This window comes from Mauremys reevesii, linkage group 2, assembly GCF_016161935.1.
Source record: "Mauremys reevesii isolate NIE-2019 linkage group 2, ASM1616193v1, whole genome shotgun sequence".
NCBI classification, from domain to species: Eukaryota; Metazoa; Chordata; order Testudines; family Geoemydidae; genus Mauremys; species Mauremys reevesii.
Window position 1 is genome coordinate 245,527,312 of NC_052624.1, and position 15,745 is coordinate 245,543,056.

The window sequence follows — 15,745 nt, forward strand, 5'->3', positions numbered from 1 at the left end:
GTCCAAAGTTTGCATGGCAGGTTGAAACCAGGAGGGTGGCTTGTTGGGTCAGTGACAATATGCTTGTTTGAAATGGTGGATGAGATCTAGACACACTTCCATTCCCTGGCCAGATCCAGAGACAGGAGGCGGCCATGCGTGGGCCATAGTGGTTTTTGTGATTCAGGTGTTGTTGGGGAATGATGCCAATGACCTGCCAGATGGGAAGTTCTGGGTAGTCATTGCTGTATTTCTGTTCTCGTGCTATGGCTATATCTTGATGGGTAGCCGGTGGTTCAATGTTTGCTAACACAGAAAGCCACGACTGAGGTGTTGAGTTTAAAGTTACCATGAAAATTCAGATGCTCTGATTCAGCTGCCTAGCCACAAGTTGGGTGTTGCAGCTTCTTGTCCACACTCATGCACAGTACACTGCAATTGAGTACACCAGGGCAAAGGCTGATGGCCCTAGCACTGGGGCAGTTGATCCTCAGTTTGTTCCGGCTAACTTTTGGATAATATTGATGTGAGTCTTTGCTTTGGAGGCTACTTTCTTGAAGTGGTCATGAAAGGTAAGTGTGCAGTCAAGAACACCACCAACATATGTTGCTTTAGGTCATAACACACAGTTTCACCCCAAAACTCAACACTGAAGAGTTTTATGCACTTCTGTTGTCAAGGTGGAAAGTGGAGACTACCGATTTGCCCAGTTTTGGTCTCAGCCACTACTTTTGGAAGCTCTCCAAAAGGTCAGAGGTAAGGGTCACTTCAAGGCCTTTAAAGCAATGGGCCTGAGTTGTGAGGCTCAAATCATCAGCATATACAAAGTTCTGTGCTATGGTTCCAGGCCTGTGAGAGCATGGCAGGAGTAGTAGATGTCCTGCCACTGTCAGCCCCCCGCTGGCAGGGCTGGCTTTATGACCTGCGGGGCCCGATTGGAATACTTGGCAGCGGTCCGGGGCTTCGGCAGCATTTTGGCGGTGGGGGGTCCGCTCCAGGTCTTCCGCTGCACCGAAGGACCCCCTGCTGCCAAAATGCTGCCAAAGACCCCTGGAGTGGGGCCCCCTTAGGCGCGAGGCCCTCTTCGGCGCGAGGCCCGATTCCGGGGAATCAGTGGAATTGGCGTAAAGCCGGCCCTGCCCGCTGGCTGTGCTCTACGATTGCAGAGGAGAGTTACAGAGTGTAGGTGGGCAGCAGCATTAACACTGTAATGTTTCCTGCTGCCTGCCTTCAGGCTACGGGGAACATGAAGCTCAGTGTGACTTCTCAGACATCTCTTCCCACTCCTAGCCCTGCCTTTTTCTGAATGCCTCATGTTACTGTCCATGCCTACAGGTATATGGGATCTTGGAGCAATTACCACATGGGTGGGGTGCAAATTAATTTCTTTATTAAAAGGAAAAAGGGAGTGGTAAGAATTTAACAATGAAATATGATGGGATGGGGTGTATAGGGTGTTTACAATAGACAATGATGGTGGCGGGGGTTCTTATTGAACAGTGTAGGGAGTTCTAACAGTGGGGTACAGTAAGTGGGGTTTAGCACAATGGGATACAGTACAGTTAATAAGTAACTCAACTTTATATAGGAACAGCTTTAGATACAATGTGGAATGTAAAACATACCAAAAGGAAATGCAAAATAAAATAGTAGCTTCTATATAGAATGGTCAACAATCTTAGATAGAATGTATTAAGTGGTAGGTGGCCTTATACACAATGTAACACAATAGTATTAATGCAAATACAAAGTATATCAGAAAGGTGGAAGTAATATGTGAATCACAGTGCAATAATACAATATGGGTGATAAGTGAAATTATGCAGTGTAGACTTAATTTGTGAGGCTGTGATAGCAAGAGTGTACCCAAAGGCTGGGTCAAGAAACAAAACAGGTACAGAATACAATCAGGCAATGACTTTTTAAATCTATCTTAACCAATGACTAGGCAAAACAACAAATATCACAATTCTAAGCAAACTGCAACAAGCAGCTATATGGAGCAACAAAACAACGAACTATAGCAAGGCAGGTGAGACTTACAAGCTTTACAATCTTAACAAACTATGACTTATTAAACTAAAGAAACAAAATCTATGGTGCACCTTATGCTATGGGGAAGTTACAGAGGGCAGAGTGGTATGTGCCCCAGAATACAGCTCCCAAGGCAGCCCCCAAGGAAGCCAAGGGAGGTGGCTGCAGCAGTGGATACAGCTGAAAACCGTGAGTCCAGGGCAAAGCCCACAGGAGCAGAGCTTAGCAGCAGCACCAACTTACTTTTAGTGGCAGAGTGCCACAGAGTTTAAGAGAGAGGTTTTAAAACACAGACCAAGGTTTAGCTTGAGTCTGTGTGCTGGGGAGACAGAGCCAGCAGCTAAAATAATAAAATAAAAGTATAGAAAGTTTCACAGAGGGATTCTTACCATCCCACAAGGCAGCAGCAGAGGCAGAAGCAGCAAGAACATCAGAAGGCTCGGTACAGTCTTGATAATCAGGAGATCTCTCAGGCAGCAATTCGTTCTTCGTGGGGGGGTTTTCAAAAATGGGGGTACGCTCAAAAATAAAACGAGAGCGGAGAAAGGACCCCCAGAACCCCTGGTTGATCAGACCAGGCAGCAATGCAAGAACCTTTCTGAAGTCTGTTAAAAAAATGTCTGTTTTTAAAGGCAAACCCTGGCAGCTTCCCGCCAGTAACTCTGATTGGCTCCCCCTCTTACAGGAAGGAGGGAGGCAGAGAAAAACTGCAGGCAGCCACAGAGGCATGTTTGGACTAGCCCTGAGCCCAGAGGTATGACTCATGCCCAGGATCCTAAAAAAACAATAGGTCTTGCAGCTCTGGACAGTGGCCACCCTACACCAAGCCCAGGTTTTAACAAGGTGATAACAGGACTAACCCTTTGAACAGGGCAGTGGTCCCACTTAGCATAAGTGGCCATCCCTTTGAGAAGGGCAATGGCTCTGGTTAAACAACTTAAGGGGCCCTCCCTTTGAGAAGGGCAGAGGCCCTGGTAAACAACTTAACAGCCAGGGAGGGGCGGCCACAGGAGGAAAACAAGAACAAAATGGAGCTGTAACAGACAGTTACTAAGGAAGTTTTGTGGGAAGCGAGTGGGAAGGGGGGATGCAGATGACTAGCCTGGGAGGAGGAATATCCCATCTAATCATTTAATTCCTTCTCCCCCTCCCCACTCCCATGGCTCCACTATGGCTTTGATCCAAGGATTTTCTCCCCTCTACAGCACACAGTAGTGGGAGCATTTTGGTCAAAATGACAGACAAGACATGAAAACTGTGTTACAATTTACTTTGACCTGTTCCCACTAGCATTAAATCCATGTTCAGGGGGACAACTGTTGGCAGCAATTGCTGACTGCATGTCCAAGGGATTCACTGTCTCTTGCAACCCAATCTGCACACAAGCCCCATGGGCAGAGGCTGCTCAAGGGCTACATTGAACCGGTACCACCATGCTGAATGCTGGGCTTCAACCTGCCAGCAACAGATTGAAAACCAGTGAGTGGTTTAGAGCTCACGTGCCACTGCCAGCTGGTGTGGGATACAAGTGGATTGAGAGTACCCCTAACAAGCTGATTTCTCTGGGAAGAGCCCAGTGCCTGTCTCTCTGAGAGCTCCCAGATGACTGGGTCAATGCAATTGCCATTTGGGAGGAGGAAGCACATCTTTCCCCTGCTCCCAGCCAGCCAGCAGGAACTGCTGTGCCTGAACATGGCTGAAGAACTGAAGTAAATTAGGGTATAATTGTGACCTATTGATAAACAGTTGGTGTAAATCCAAATACCTTTGTCAGTCAGCAAACCCATGGTTGGATATCTTTTGGGCCTCACCAGAGACAGAGATGCATTGGAAAGAGAAGCAGACATAACCCACGAATAAAATCAGTTATGAAAATCTGCTTGTTACTGAATTAGGAACTACAGCTGTGCAGGGCATTCCCACAGCTTCCAGGGAACCTTCCAGGGCAAAAAAACAACAGGGAATCCTCTTAGGGAAGCCCAAGGGTCCAGACAGCTAAAAGAGAGATTAGTAGAACTATGGCCTAACTGGGCCTTAGATTATCATTCTTGTTATTGCAAGAGAGATTCGTGGTCCCACTGCTTTGTCTGTTGTATCAATGCTTCAGTGAGAATTATTTCCCACCGAATTCTTACTTTCAGGACTTAGCACCAGACCCTGGTTCCTGCTCTGGCAACACAAAGGGGCTGGATTTGCAAGTGGGTATAGAGTAAAGGCAGCTCCCTTTCTGCCCATTACAGGGACATGTCTGGAGAGCACTGCAGTATAGGAAGCCTCAACCAGCATAACCCCTTTGAACCATGACCAGCCTGTATTTTTTTAGAGCAGCCCTGAGGCTGGTCTAAATTACTTCAAGGACTGAACTAGCTTTCACCCACCCTGGAGATTAAGGGAGGTCAACAGTGAGTTGCAGCCACTTTTGCCCCTCCCCCTTGGATGGGGCAACCTGGCTAGACCCAAGGACTGGGACCTTGGTACCTGCTTATATCTGCTGCATTGAATCCCATCTTACGTAGAACATTTGCAATGGGGTGCTGGTTGCAGCTGTGATTTACAAGATGTGGCCTTTCCCTTGGATTATAAAGGATGTGGTATTGCCCTCCTTTCAATGAAGTTTATAAAGAAATTGCATTTTATTTACAGCTGGGTTGTTCAGCAAACCAGTTTCCCAATATGCATCTCTCTGAGTTTACTTCAGAAAACTGGAGATCAAGCCTTATTTCTACCTGGAGGATAATTCTGTGCACCGTGCTTTGGGTCAGTGATCAGTTTAAAGTTTAGTGTAAAGCACCAAAACTTCTGTCCACGATCTTTGGCAAACGCCTAGATCCCTATTTCAGTCTTTTGTTGTTGTGCAGCTCTTACTTTACAAATTTACCCTGAAATCTGAATTATGGATGCTGCCATGTGAAAGCTTTTGAAGCCTGGTTAAATCCTAACGGCTTATGTGCAATCATTTGTGCATTGAATCTTAACTGCAATGAGAAACAGTACCATGAGCTGCTGCTGACACCATCAGGTCACCCTAGCAAAAGAGGTTCTCTTTCAGCCTTTGGAGAGTCTTGTCTGGTAAGAAAACATGCGTAAGTTTGCAGACAATACCAAGGTGACAATACTAACATACAACTATTTTTAAAAATATCCCTGTATTAAGTTTATCCCTCAGTAACAGAACCTCTTTTAAGGTAGAGCAGTTTTTTCCCCCCTTGTTACTTTGTACAGCCTCCCAGATTGTCATGCCACCACATATCACTTATTTAAACTGCATATGAACAGAAACAAAAACAGTTAACATCAAATTTTCATTCCATAGAAAGCACGTGAACGAACTACTCTCCTTCCACATGCATTTGGCCTGCAAAGGCTGAAATCTCACTTTGCAAATTCCTGATGATAACCTGGGTCAACTGGCAAAGATTGTTCGAATTTGGCATTTTAGAACCTCCTGTGTTTTAGTCTGCTCCACCAGCAGCAGTATTAACCGAATAGAAGCATAGCAAATTTTTACTTGGTCAATTTATGAATGAATAGTTAGTGTGTGTGTGTGTGTGTGTGTGTGTGTGTGTGTGTGTGTGTGTGTGTGTGTGTGTGTGTGTGTGTGTGTGTGTGTGTGTGTGTGTGTGTGTGTGTGTGTGTGAGAGAGAGAGAGAGAGAGAGAGAGAGAGAGAGAGAGAGAGAGAGAGAGAACACTGCCATCACCTGAATTAAAGAAGATGTGAACCAGGGTGAGTAAAGCTGGAATGAGGGAAAGCAGGTACTTGGAGCTGAGGTTAATGGAAACAAACAATTTTTGTAATAAAACAAACATATTTCCCCCTAAAATCTGGGTAATCCCCAATCCAAAGCATGGTGCATTTGAGTCTCTTTAGCAATATGTACTTTAGCAGGAATAATGGGGTAGATTCTCATCTGCATCCAAGCCCGGTTTGTCTAGAGTAGGTGTGGCATAGAGCCTGTCATGTATTGCTGATTCTGTGGCACACTTTGCCCTGCTGTGACAGAGCAGCACAGTGGCTGTTTTAATCTATGGGAGTGCAGTATGGGGTCTAAGGCACAGCTCCTCAAAGTTATTTAGGCTCCTAACTTCCAGCCTAAATATCTTTGAGGATCTTGGCCAGCTGAGGACTGGTGTAAAGGAGAAGAGCCCCCCCACCCATGCTCACACACCAGAACAGAAAGTGGTAGGTGCAGAAACCAGCTCTCCTGCTTTATGCCAGATGAGAGTTCCCACCCACATCACAGAAACTCTCAGCTGGCATAGAGCTGAGCTGGAATTCTAGCCAGTAATGGCCTAGACCATAACTGAGAATCTGGGTGTATATTAGCTAAAATAAACTGATCATGCAGAAGAATAAAAGATTTTGACCAAAAATAATTTGCACCAGGTTATTTCATTCTGATCCTCAATGGGGGACACAGACTCACACACCAACACAACTTGTCTTTTTAAAGTGTTTACATTTTAGTGCCTCCCTCAATCTCTCACTTCCCTCCCTACTTAGACTACCCCAAACCATTGCATTTAGAAAGTTCAGTGCTTTCTTGGTTCTTGTCATTAATTCTCTGCACTTAGATACCATGACAGATGCATCAAAAAACCCTCACAGATTCACGGTGGAGTCAGTGGGAACCAGGGCAACGGGAGCCCTAAATGTTGTGAACAACTGAAACAGGAGGACAAATCAATTACAGTTATTTCCTGCAGGTTGGGCTTTATAGTGGACACTCCAGATACCAAACACAAACACAGTTACCAACTATTCTGTCTTTATACCGCACCTAACACACTGAGGCCCTGGTCAATGATTATGGCCCCTGAGCACTACCACAATACAAATAAATAAATACCAATGAATTCCAAATTACAATTTTAATTTTATTAAAAATGATTTCACTTTCTATAAACTTCTAGTATTCCTGGAAATAATGCCAAATTTTTGTTCATAAGATTCCATTTTTCACATTTGTGAATAAAATACTCTACTCATAGAGAGGAATTGCATAGCTGAGATACCACACAAGGTACTTTTAAAGCTACAATTTCTATTTCAGATTCTTATGCCTGATCACATAAAGAAAATTATTATCCTAATATTATACATGCAATTACATTGTATGCAATGCTTTGAGATTCAGAAAAATATGTTCGCCATATGTATTTAGATAGAAATAACATGCACTTGCATTGAGTATAGCTGGGGACCAGAGAATGTTAATTTCCTCAACTAAATGCACTGTGCACTGCTGTTTCTCATAAAAGATGGTCAAGCACAATTAAGTTGTGGTCTCAGAATCTGGGCCTGATTGACCAGTAGGCTATTCTAGTTTTATGATGGGGTAACTCCACTGAAACCACGAGCTATATTGGGGTAATGTAGTGGTGAATCAGATCCATTATCTTTACAGGTGCAGAGACAAATCCAGTCAGAGACTTGTAAACATCACATATATTCTGTAGCCTAATGTACCTTCGAACATCCAGCTGATATACTACTACTAATCCAGAGATGACAATTTATCATTATCATTGAAAGAAAACTGTCAGGTACTTTAGGTCTAACTGCGAGGTTGTATAAAATAGTTTAACCACTACTGATTATTATACCAAACCAGCAGATGTGTTGAAAAGCAAATTAAATTTTTAAAATTCTTTCAGTTATAACTATTTATTAATAAGGTACTTTTAATCCGATGGTATTTCGCTAACTTTACAAAAAACATCAACAGCTGTACATTTACACAGAAACCTCCTCGTAAAAACAAGGCCTAAACTGAGTTTTGGCAGCAACATAAAGGCTACTGCATACTTTATTTTTCTTAGAAGACTGGCACCCAGCGAGTACAAGGCACATCACGTACATGGAAAAAATAATTTAGTTTTATGGGGTGGGAGTAGCTGGATTGGTTACATTTTGGAAAATAAAAGAAATATTATTCTTTATTCTTTCAAGGACGGGATCAGCAAGAGTCTGGTGCTGCCCTGAAAAATGTTTCCATTGCATCAGCTGTGACATAGAAAGAGGTTTCTTTGAATCGGCCTTCTCATGATGTTGTCCCAGCTGGCAACCTCTATACACAGGGAGCTTTTCCGAAGAAGGATCTGAAAAGTGATAAAGTGAAACAGAGATTGATAACTACCAAGAAAATTCTCAGTCTGGATCAGTATTCGATTTTCCAGAATAGCAAGTGAAAACTTCTACAACAATAAAAGCCAAACACAAAAAGGAGTAAATTACTTGTTAATTTTGTTTCTCAAAAATCCCCCTCTGCCAGCCTAGAGTATAAGTCCTCATACAAGTAGATGGAATGGAAAGTTTCTTATCTGATCATTTCCTTTCTGCTAGCAGCATCTCCTGCAATTCTGTGACACGTGGGCTATTCCCCTCTTCTCTGCAGTTCTGGAAGTGGTTCAGTGTTGCAGCCTGTGCTGGTACTACCCCGCTTTTTGGCTTCCGGCCAGAAGTCATTCCAGAGCTGTGGAAAACATCTTAGAATAGGAGTAACAATAACCTGAATGCCAACCAGTGAACTATGTACAGTGGGCTACTTGGCCCACAAACTGTAGATACAGAAATTAAATGTTGTTCTTTGGCTAAAAAAGCCATACAGGGTAGGAAGACTTGTAGGAGATACTGCTAGCAGGGAGAAAATTACTGCTAAGAAATGTTCCGTTCTGCAGTTCAGCATCTCCCACAATTCTGTGATGTAGAGGAAGTAGCGGGCAGGGAACATTCCCGTCCTCTTCAATTCCCAGGCACCCCCACAACGAGCCTGTCCCTCCTCCTCCAACCAGCCTGCCCCGCCCATCCTCCGAGGCCCCACCCTTGCTCCTCTTCTTGGAGGCCTCACCCCCACTCACTACATCCCCCTTACCAAATGCTCGCTCTCCCGACCCTCACTCATTCATTCATTTTCACCAGGTTGGGGCAGGGGGTTGGTGTGTGTGTGGGGGGCCCCTCCGGCTGTGGGTGCAGGCTCTGAGGTGGGGCTGAAGGGTTTGGGGTGTAGGAAGGTGCTCTGGGCTGGGACTGAAGGGTTCAGAGGGAGGGAGGGGGATCAGGGCTGGGGCGGGGTGAGGGCTTGGGCTGGGCAGGAGGTTGGGGGGTGAGGGCTCTGGCTGTGGGTGCAGGCTCTGGGGATGAGGGGTTTTGGATGCAGGAGAGTGCTCCAGGCTGGGACTGAGGGGTTTTGAGGGAAGCAGGGGGATCAGGGCTGGGGCGGGGGATAAAGGTTGAGGGCTTGGGCTGGGCGGAGGGGGGGGGGCCTCCGGCTGGGGGTGTGGGCTCTGGGGTGGGGCTGAGGGGCTTGGAGTGCAGAAGGGCGGGAGGGGGATCAGGGTGAGGGCAGGTGGTCAGGGAGGGAGAGGGGGCCAGAGGGTGCAAGCTCCAGGTGGTGCTTACCTCAAGCAGCTCCTGGAAGCAGCGGCATGTCCCCCCACCAGCTCCTATGCAGAGATGCGGCTCTAAACACTGCCCCGTCCACAGGTGCTGCCCCCCAGCTCCCATTTGCCGCAGTTCCCAGCCAATGGAAGCTGCAGAGCCAGTGCTTGGGACGGGGGCATCGTGCAGAGCCCCCTGGCTGCCCCTATGTGTAGGAGCCAGAGGGGGGATATACCGCTGCTTCTAGGAGCCTGCCTTAGCCCCCCTGCACCGTTAACTGGACTTTTAATGGCCTGGTCGGCAGTGCTGACCAGAGCTGCCAAAGTTCCTTTTCGACTAGGCGTTCTGGTAAAAAATTGGACACCTGGCAATCCTATCCTCCAACCACCAGCCTGCCCCTCCTCTTCCCCTCCAGGCACCCCCCACGATCCTGCCCTTCCTCTTCCAGGCATCCCCCCCCCCGACACACACACACCAGCCTGCCCCTCCTCTTCCTCTCCTAGGCACCCGTTCCCACCAGCCTGACACACCCCATGGCTCATGAACCCCTACACCCACCCATCCCAGTAACCTCAGCCCAGCATCCACCTTTAGTATGTCTGTAACGGTATTTTTTGGCTCTTGCATCTTATTCTATCTAAGTGTGTGGCTGCTTATATGCTTACCTTTGGGATGGGAAAAAACTGGCAGAACTCTATATGAGAAGCATAATGCAAACAACTTGCACTCTCTGACATCTCCATAACTTCTTGGACAAAATCAGGGTGTGTGTGCAAATTTTTTCCCTCTGGGAAGGTCTATAATACTCCTGTAACTGTAGCTCTTGATCAAGTCACTATCAGGACACTAGGTAAAAAACAGGCCCTGCGCGAGTGCCCATAGAAAACAGAGCTGGATCCACTAGGTATATTTTACCAGCTCACGTGAGCTCCATTTCCCCCCAGGAACTGAAGCCCCAGCTTTTCAGCCATGAAAATAACACAAAGACAATGAAATCAGTGGATTGCTTGTCAGAGTGCTTTAACCAAAAGTAAAGTGAAAAACAAAAAACTCCTCACTATAAAAGCACCCTACCTTAACTATACAAACCTTGCCAGACTTTAGGTGAGAAGGGGAGAAGCAAAATGAGCAAAACTCTAGTCTATCTGCTGGAAACATGTAAACAACCAATCAGGGTCAACCCCTTTTTTTATTGCTTAATTTCCTGTTTGCATCTGCTGGTAAGAAGACATGCACTTAGATGGCAGGCTTAGGAGGATTTTAGAAGAATAAGTCTCACCAACTGCATTTTTACTTAGTACTGTTAAAATGCAATTTTAAAATGTTGTAGATATTTCTTTGGGTGTCATTACTATGACAGCAGAGTGTGTTTATTTAGAAGAGATCAGCATTTGCACCATTGTCACACTAGTAGCACTATTATAGATGAGCGTCTCATGCCCATCAGAAGAAGGGAACTCATTGGGGCAATCGATGCTCTGTTTCTTAGATGCTAGGTCTGTCATAAAGGTTAGACCTGATGGAGAGCTATCCTAATGAAAACAAGATTAAGACATTTAAAAAAACATATGAAAACAAAAAATCCTATCCCTAATTTAAATCAACTATATGCAAAAAAAAAAAATTAAACACCACACTACACAGAAAGAGAGGAAAGGGAGGTATTAGGAACACTAGTGGAGGTGGAACTACTATTATCTTTGGCATAGGGCAGGCAGAAGCTAGGGGTCTGTTTTTGCACCCTTCTGCTGACTGTTCTAATCACTCTCTTCCAATTTTAGATAATAACCTTGCCACAAATGGTTGACTGTATTTTGGGCACTATTACACCTTTGGCCAGATCCTCAACTGATGTAAGCTGGTACAGTCCCAGTCAAATCAATAGTGCTACAGTGATTTACACCAATTGATAATCTAGTTCCTTGTTTGTATCATCTAATCATTCTTGCTTTTGATACTTTCTTTCTCTGAGTTTCATAAATAATCTTGCCTGATTATAACCATTGTCACTAGTCCAATTTGCCTTGATTGGTTTAAGGATTTAAGAGGCTGTTAAAAGTAGAGGTCATTAGTTCAAGGAATGAATCTTTTCTCATCATCAGCTGATGAAAGGGTCCTGTGGATCTGAAAAAAAAATCAGGCATAAGGCAATATCATGAAGATCCAATAAAGAATTTCATTAGTTTAATCCTCTTGTATTGGGTGTCCCTGGAAATGGATGTACCAACCCTGCAAGTGCCAAAGAGATAAAGAACAGAAAGCTCACTTTGATGGTCTTTCTTTCCCATACAGTTGCACTCAAGCAGGTCATGGGTAACACAGCTGGAATCTTCATGTAGTATAAAGAGATTTTTAAGTTCCTCAATGGAAAAACGGATGTGTTCAGATGTCTTGGAAAGGTCTACGACTGCCCCAGAAAGGCCCTGCTTGCTGATCTGTCTCTGATAGATCTTTTCTTCTATTGAGCCTGCATTGAAAAACATCAGATACATAAGATTAATTTTAAACCAGTATTTCTAAAGGTAGATTTCAGTTGCTTGATAATTGCATAATTTGAAATGCTAGAGTATTACCATCAGTTACTAAAAGAATAATCAGAGCAAAGCAAAGACATATGTTTATGTGATTTCCAAAAGTGCCCCACCCTCTTCTTATACTTGCCAAGATTTGCCTCCCTCCAGCCTATGTTAGAGAAGCATTTACATTTATAATATTTCTGACCTGTAGTTAGCAGTCTGTAAATATGCACAGTGTGTTTCTGACCATCTCTCCATACCCTGGCCATTGCCTAAAGAAGATAAAAAAAGGTAAAGATGTTATTTGAAATCTCATTACACAAAGAACATTAGCTAAAATGTTTATTCTTTTCTAATCAAGTTCTTAGCACTTGCTAGCTTCTTAAAGGGACACTGTCAAAATAAAAATTTCCAAAAGATTGTCTATCTGTATTACTATTAAATCTTAGGTTATTAATCTGAAATATTTTTAAAATCTAATTTGCTCTCTGCCATTTATTCCCTGTCTCTCACCTTGCTTAGATTACCACATGAAATTAGATTAGTCCATTTCATTTCTGCTAGCCCTAGTTTCACTTGTGGTTTTCAGGTATTAGAATGACTGTGTTGGATTTAGGTTTCTAACACTGCACAGGAATATTTAAGTTCCTTCCCCCCCCCATACCTTTTTTTTCAATATTTATAAAAACAGGGAAAACATGTCCATTTCAGTTGGGTTTGGAAAAATCAGCTTTTGCACAAAACCTTTACATCTTAAAAAATTACTTGACAGTGTCCATTTAAGTGATTTTTTTGGCAACAATTTAAGGGTTACAAGTACATATTCAGCACAAGGTTTCAATATTTAGCAAGCTGTAATATTTGTGGGTGATTTTACTAGACTGTGTTTCAAGCAATATGAGAAGTGACCACATGATGGTGCTGATGAAGATCAGGAACAAGAGCAAAGCCTCTGAGATCCACTCAGGTGATAGGCAAGTAGCATTACTGTACAATCTGAGGCAATGTATTGAAATTGTAAGAATTTTTTTTTAAAAGACATTTAAAATTCGTTAAAAAAAAGTTTTATCCAAGCACTCTTATGCCAGATAAAATAATACCTACAGAGCTACCACAATCATTACAAGAATAGCAGTAACTTTATTTTTTTCTTGTAACATCTGCTGCCATTTGATTTTGTCCCTTTCTTCATGCTACTCGGGACCTCTCCCCTTAACTCAGATGTAGCTGAGCTCCTTCTTCAACAGCACACACCACACACAATGATCAGCAGTTTTAATTTAATTTTCGTTTGGAAACATAAGAGAGAGATGATGGCCATTCTACTAGAAAATCAAAGTCAACAGAAGACTGGGCCATATGAGAAACCCCTCCAGGGAGACCAGAGATTTATTCCCCTAAACTTTAGGCTCCTTGTTTGTCCCAATCAGCTGTTCTAATTTAATTTTACCCTGAATATTCAAACTAGAGACAAGCATCTCCTGGCTGAATGTCACAATACAAAAAGAGATCCAACAGCTGATCGATATGGATAACAAAGTTGCATGGGAATCCTTCAGATGTGTTTCTGATGTGGAGACAAAGCTAATTTAAACAATCTGCCAGACACATTTTTCCTCCTTTCCCCACATAATTACATTTGTCTAAATGCAGGCTGAGCAATATTCAATATGGACCAGAGGTTTAAGGTCTGACATTTTAGAAGCTATCTCCTCATCAATTAAAACCCCATTTGGTCCACATCCCATCCCTGATACACACAACTCTATCAAACCTGAATATCTGTGGCTGGATTCCAGTCAATATCATAGAGAATTAAATGAGATGCTCCAACAAGGTTCAGACCTACACCGCCAGCCTTCGAACTCAGCAAAAAGATAAACGCTGAACAGAATTTATTATTAAAACTGTCCACAATCTGTTGCCTCTGGGAGATAGGAGTGTGTCCATCAAGTCTTGTATAAGAGTATCCATAATGTTTGCACATCTCTTGCAAAATATTCAATGTCTGTGTATAATTAGATACCAACACAATTCTGTCAATCAGAGAAACAAAGAACTTGTTATGTTGTGCATAAGTAGTTAAATCTAATAAAGCATTATATTTATTTATTGTAGACAACTGAAGAAATCAAATGACAACTCAGACAAAAACTGCACATCAGCCTGATTTTACTCACCTCTCTTTAAAAATGAAGTATTTGGCATTGCAAATAAAGACACATCATACATACTGTGAAGCATTCAAATAAATTATTAATGTTATTTTTTCAACAGGATTTTGCTTAATGTGCAAACAGGACCAAGCACAGAGATAGGATTATAAAATTTCTACTTACACAAACTAAGAGGAACTATATGCACCTGTAAGTGGCTCCACTTAAAGAAAAAGCTGCTGTGGCATCACCATGCAATTTCAGAGATTTCTGAGTAGGAGTGGAATTACAGATGGGCTAAATGGGGGTCATTTATCTGAAGAAAATTCCTCTTCCCCAAGCTGGGATTTGGATAAAATGGGATGATGGAAAAAGGAGGGCAAACGACTTTGTAAATATTACAGATATTTTTGGTAAACTTGGTCTCCTGGTCTTTTGAGCTATTGATACCCCACTTACATCTACTACATCAATGTTTTATCAGATACACTTATCACTCCATAATCACTTTGTTTCAGAGATGTGCAGACTTCCCCTTTAATCTCTGGGGAAGACTGTACTGAATGAGGAAGGGTGGGGAAGAGATCTAACTGAACAAGACTTGTCACAAAGTAATGCCTCAGCACAAGCTGCAAATCATGGGTTTCAAACTTTTTAGGCTGCGTACCTCTTTCCAAATAATGTAGTCTACCATGTACCCCTGTCTGAGATAGACAGAGGCAACATGGGGGGGAGGGCATGCGGGGGCAGATTACATATTATACATGCCCCCAGATTTCTGCCTTCCATTTAGGCAACAGCTTTTAAAGGTTTTCAAACTGTGGAGCATGCCCCACTAGGGTGGCATAGAAGAACATTCAGGGGGGCAGGCGGCGAGGCCAGATGGCTTGAGCCAGCCGCGCATGGTGGGGCTCAGGGAGGGAAAGCCACCTCCATCCCCTGACTCACCTCAGCGGGCCACCCAGCCTGTCAAGGTTGGGGCGGGGGGGGGCACACAACCAAAAATTATAACAAAGTGGGGGCTCAGCTCCAAAAATTTGAAAACTGTGAGTGGAGGTGGCGCTTCCTCCCCAAGTCCCACTTCATGGGGCTGATGCCCAAGCTGCCTGGTGTCATTGCTTGCCCCACTGAATGTTCCTTTGTGCCCCCCTAGGGCACAAACTGTGCCCCACAGTTTGAAAACCTCTGCTGTAAATTAACAGTAGGAAGAGACAGCAGCTCCCTCTGTACTGACACACTGGGGAGTGCTTCTTCCTGACATTCTCTTTTGAAAAGGAACTTATAGACAGCTAATGTCTCCTAAAATGGAGTAAAAGGAAAACCCTGAATGACAGCTAGTCATAAACATGACTATACAGGAGAGAGCTCACAGTCTAGTCATTACAAAATATTTTATTGAACAGTTTAAAATACTGAGCACATTAAATGATTGCCCCCAAGGGATACAAAGTGCTGGAAAGTCTATGCAAGTAACAGGCAGTATGTCACAGAACAGTAGTTTCAGTGTGAGACATCTGCTTACTTGGTAGAACTCAGCATGAAAAAGAAAAACTAAGTATCTGTCCAGAAATAACAGAAACAGAAACTTAGACAAGTGTTCACCAGCTGTAATTCCTATGTTAATAATTTTAACAAGAGGCAAAGCTATAGAGTAGAATACATGTATGTATGAATAAGTATG

At 43.5% G+C, this 15,745-nt stretch overlaps 1 protein-coding gene across 9 annotated transcripts in view; it reads right to left on the reverse strand.

Moving 5' to 3' along the window:
• Positions 1-7,785: 7,785 nt before the first annotated feature.
• RAD54B (RAD54 homolog B) overlaps positions 7,786-15,745 on the reverse strand; it is a 121,438-nt gene continuing 113,478 nt past the window's right edge. For 7 of the 9 annotated variants that reach the window (XM_039522088.1, XM_039522082.1, XM_039522080.1 and 4 more), the window contains 4 exons: positions 13,683-13,944; positions 12,114-12,180; positions 11,659-11,859; positions 7,786-8,113 (listed from right to left, as the gene is read on the reverse strand). In XM_039522088.1, coding sequence (XP_039378022.1) covers positions 7,893-8,113; positions 11,659-11,859; positions 12,114-12,180; positions 13,683-13,944 — 751 coding nt within the window. In that variant the 3' untranslated portion in view covers positions 7,786-7,892. Of the gene's footprint in view, positions 8,121-8,335; positions 8,501-11,382; positions 11,517-11,658; positions 11,860-12,113; positions 12,181-13,682; positions 13,945-15,745 lie in introns of all 9 variants that reach the window. The other 2 variants (XR_005593508.1, XM_039522081.1) reach the window with 2 other exon arrangements.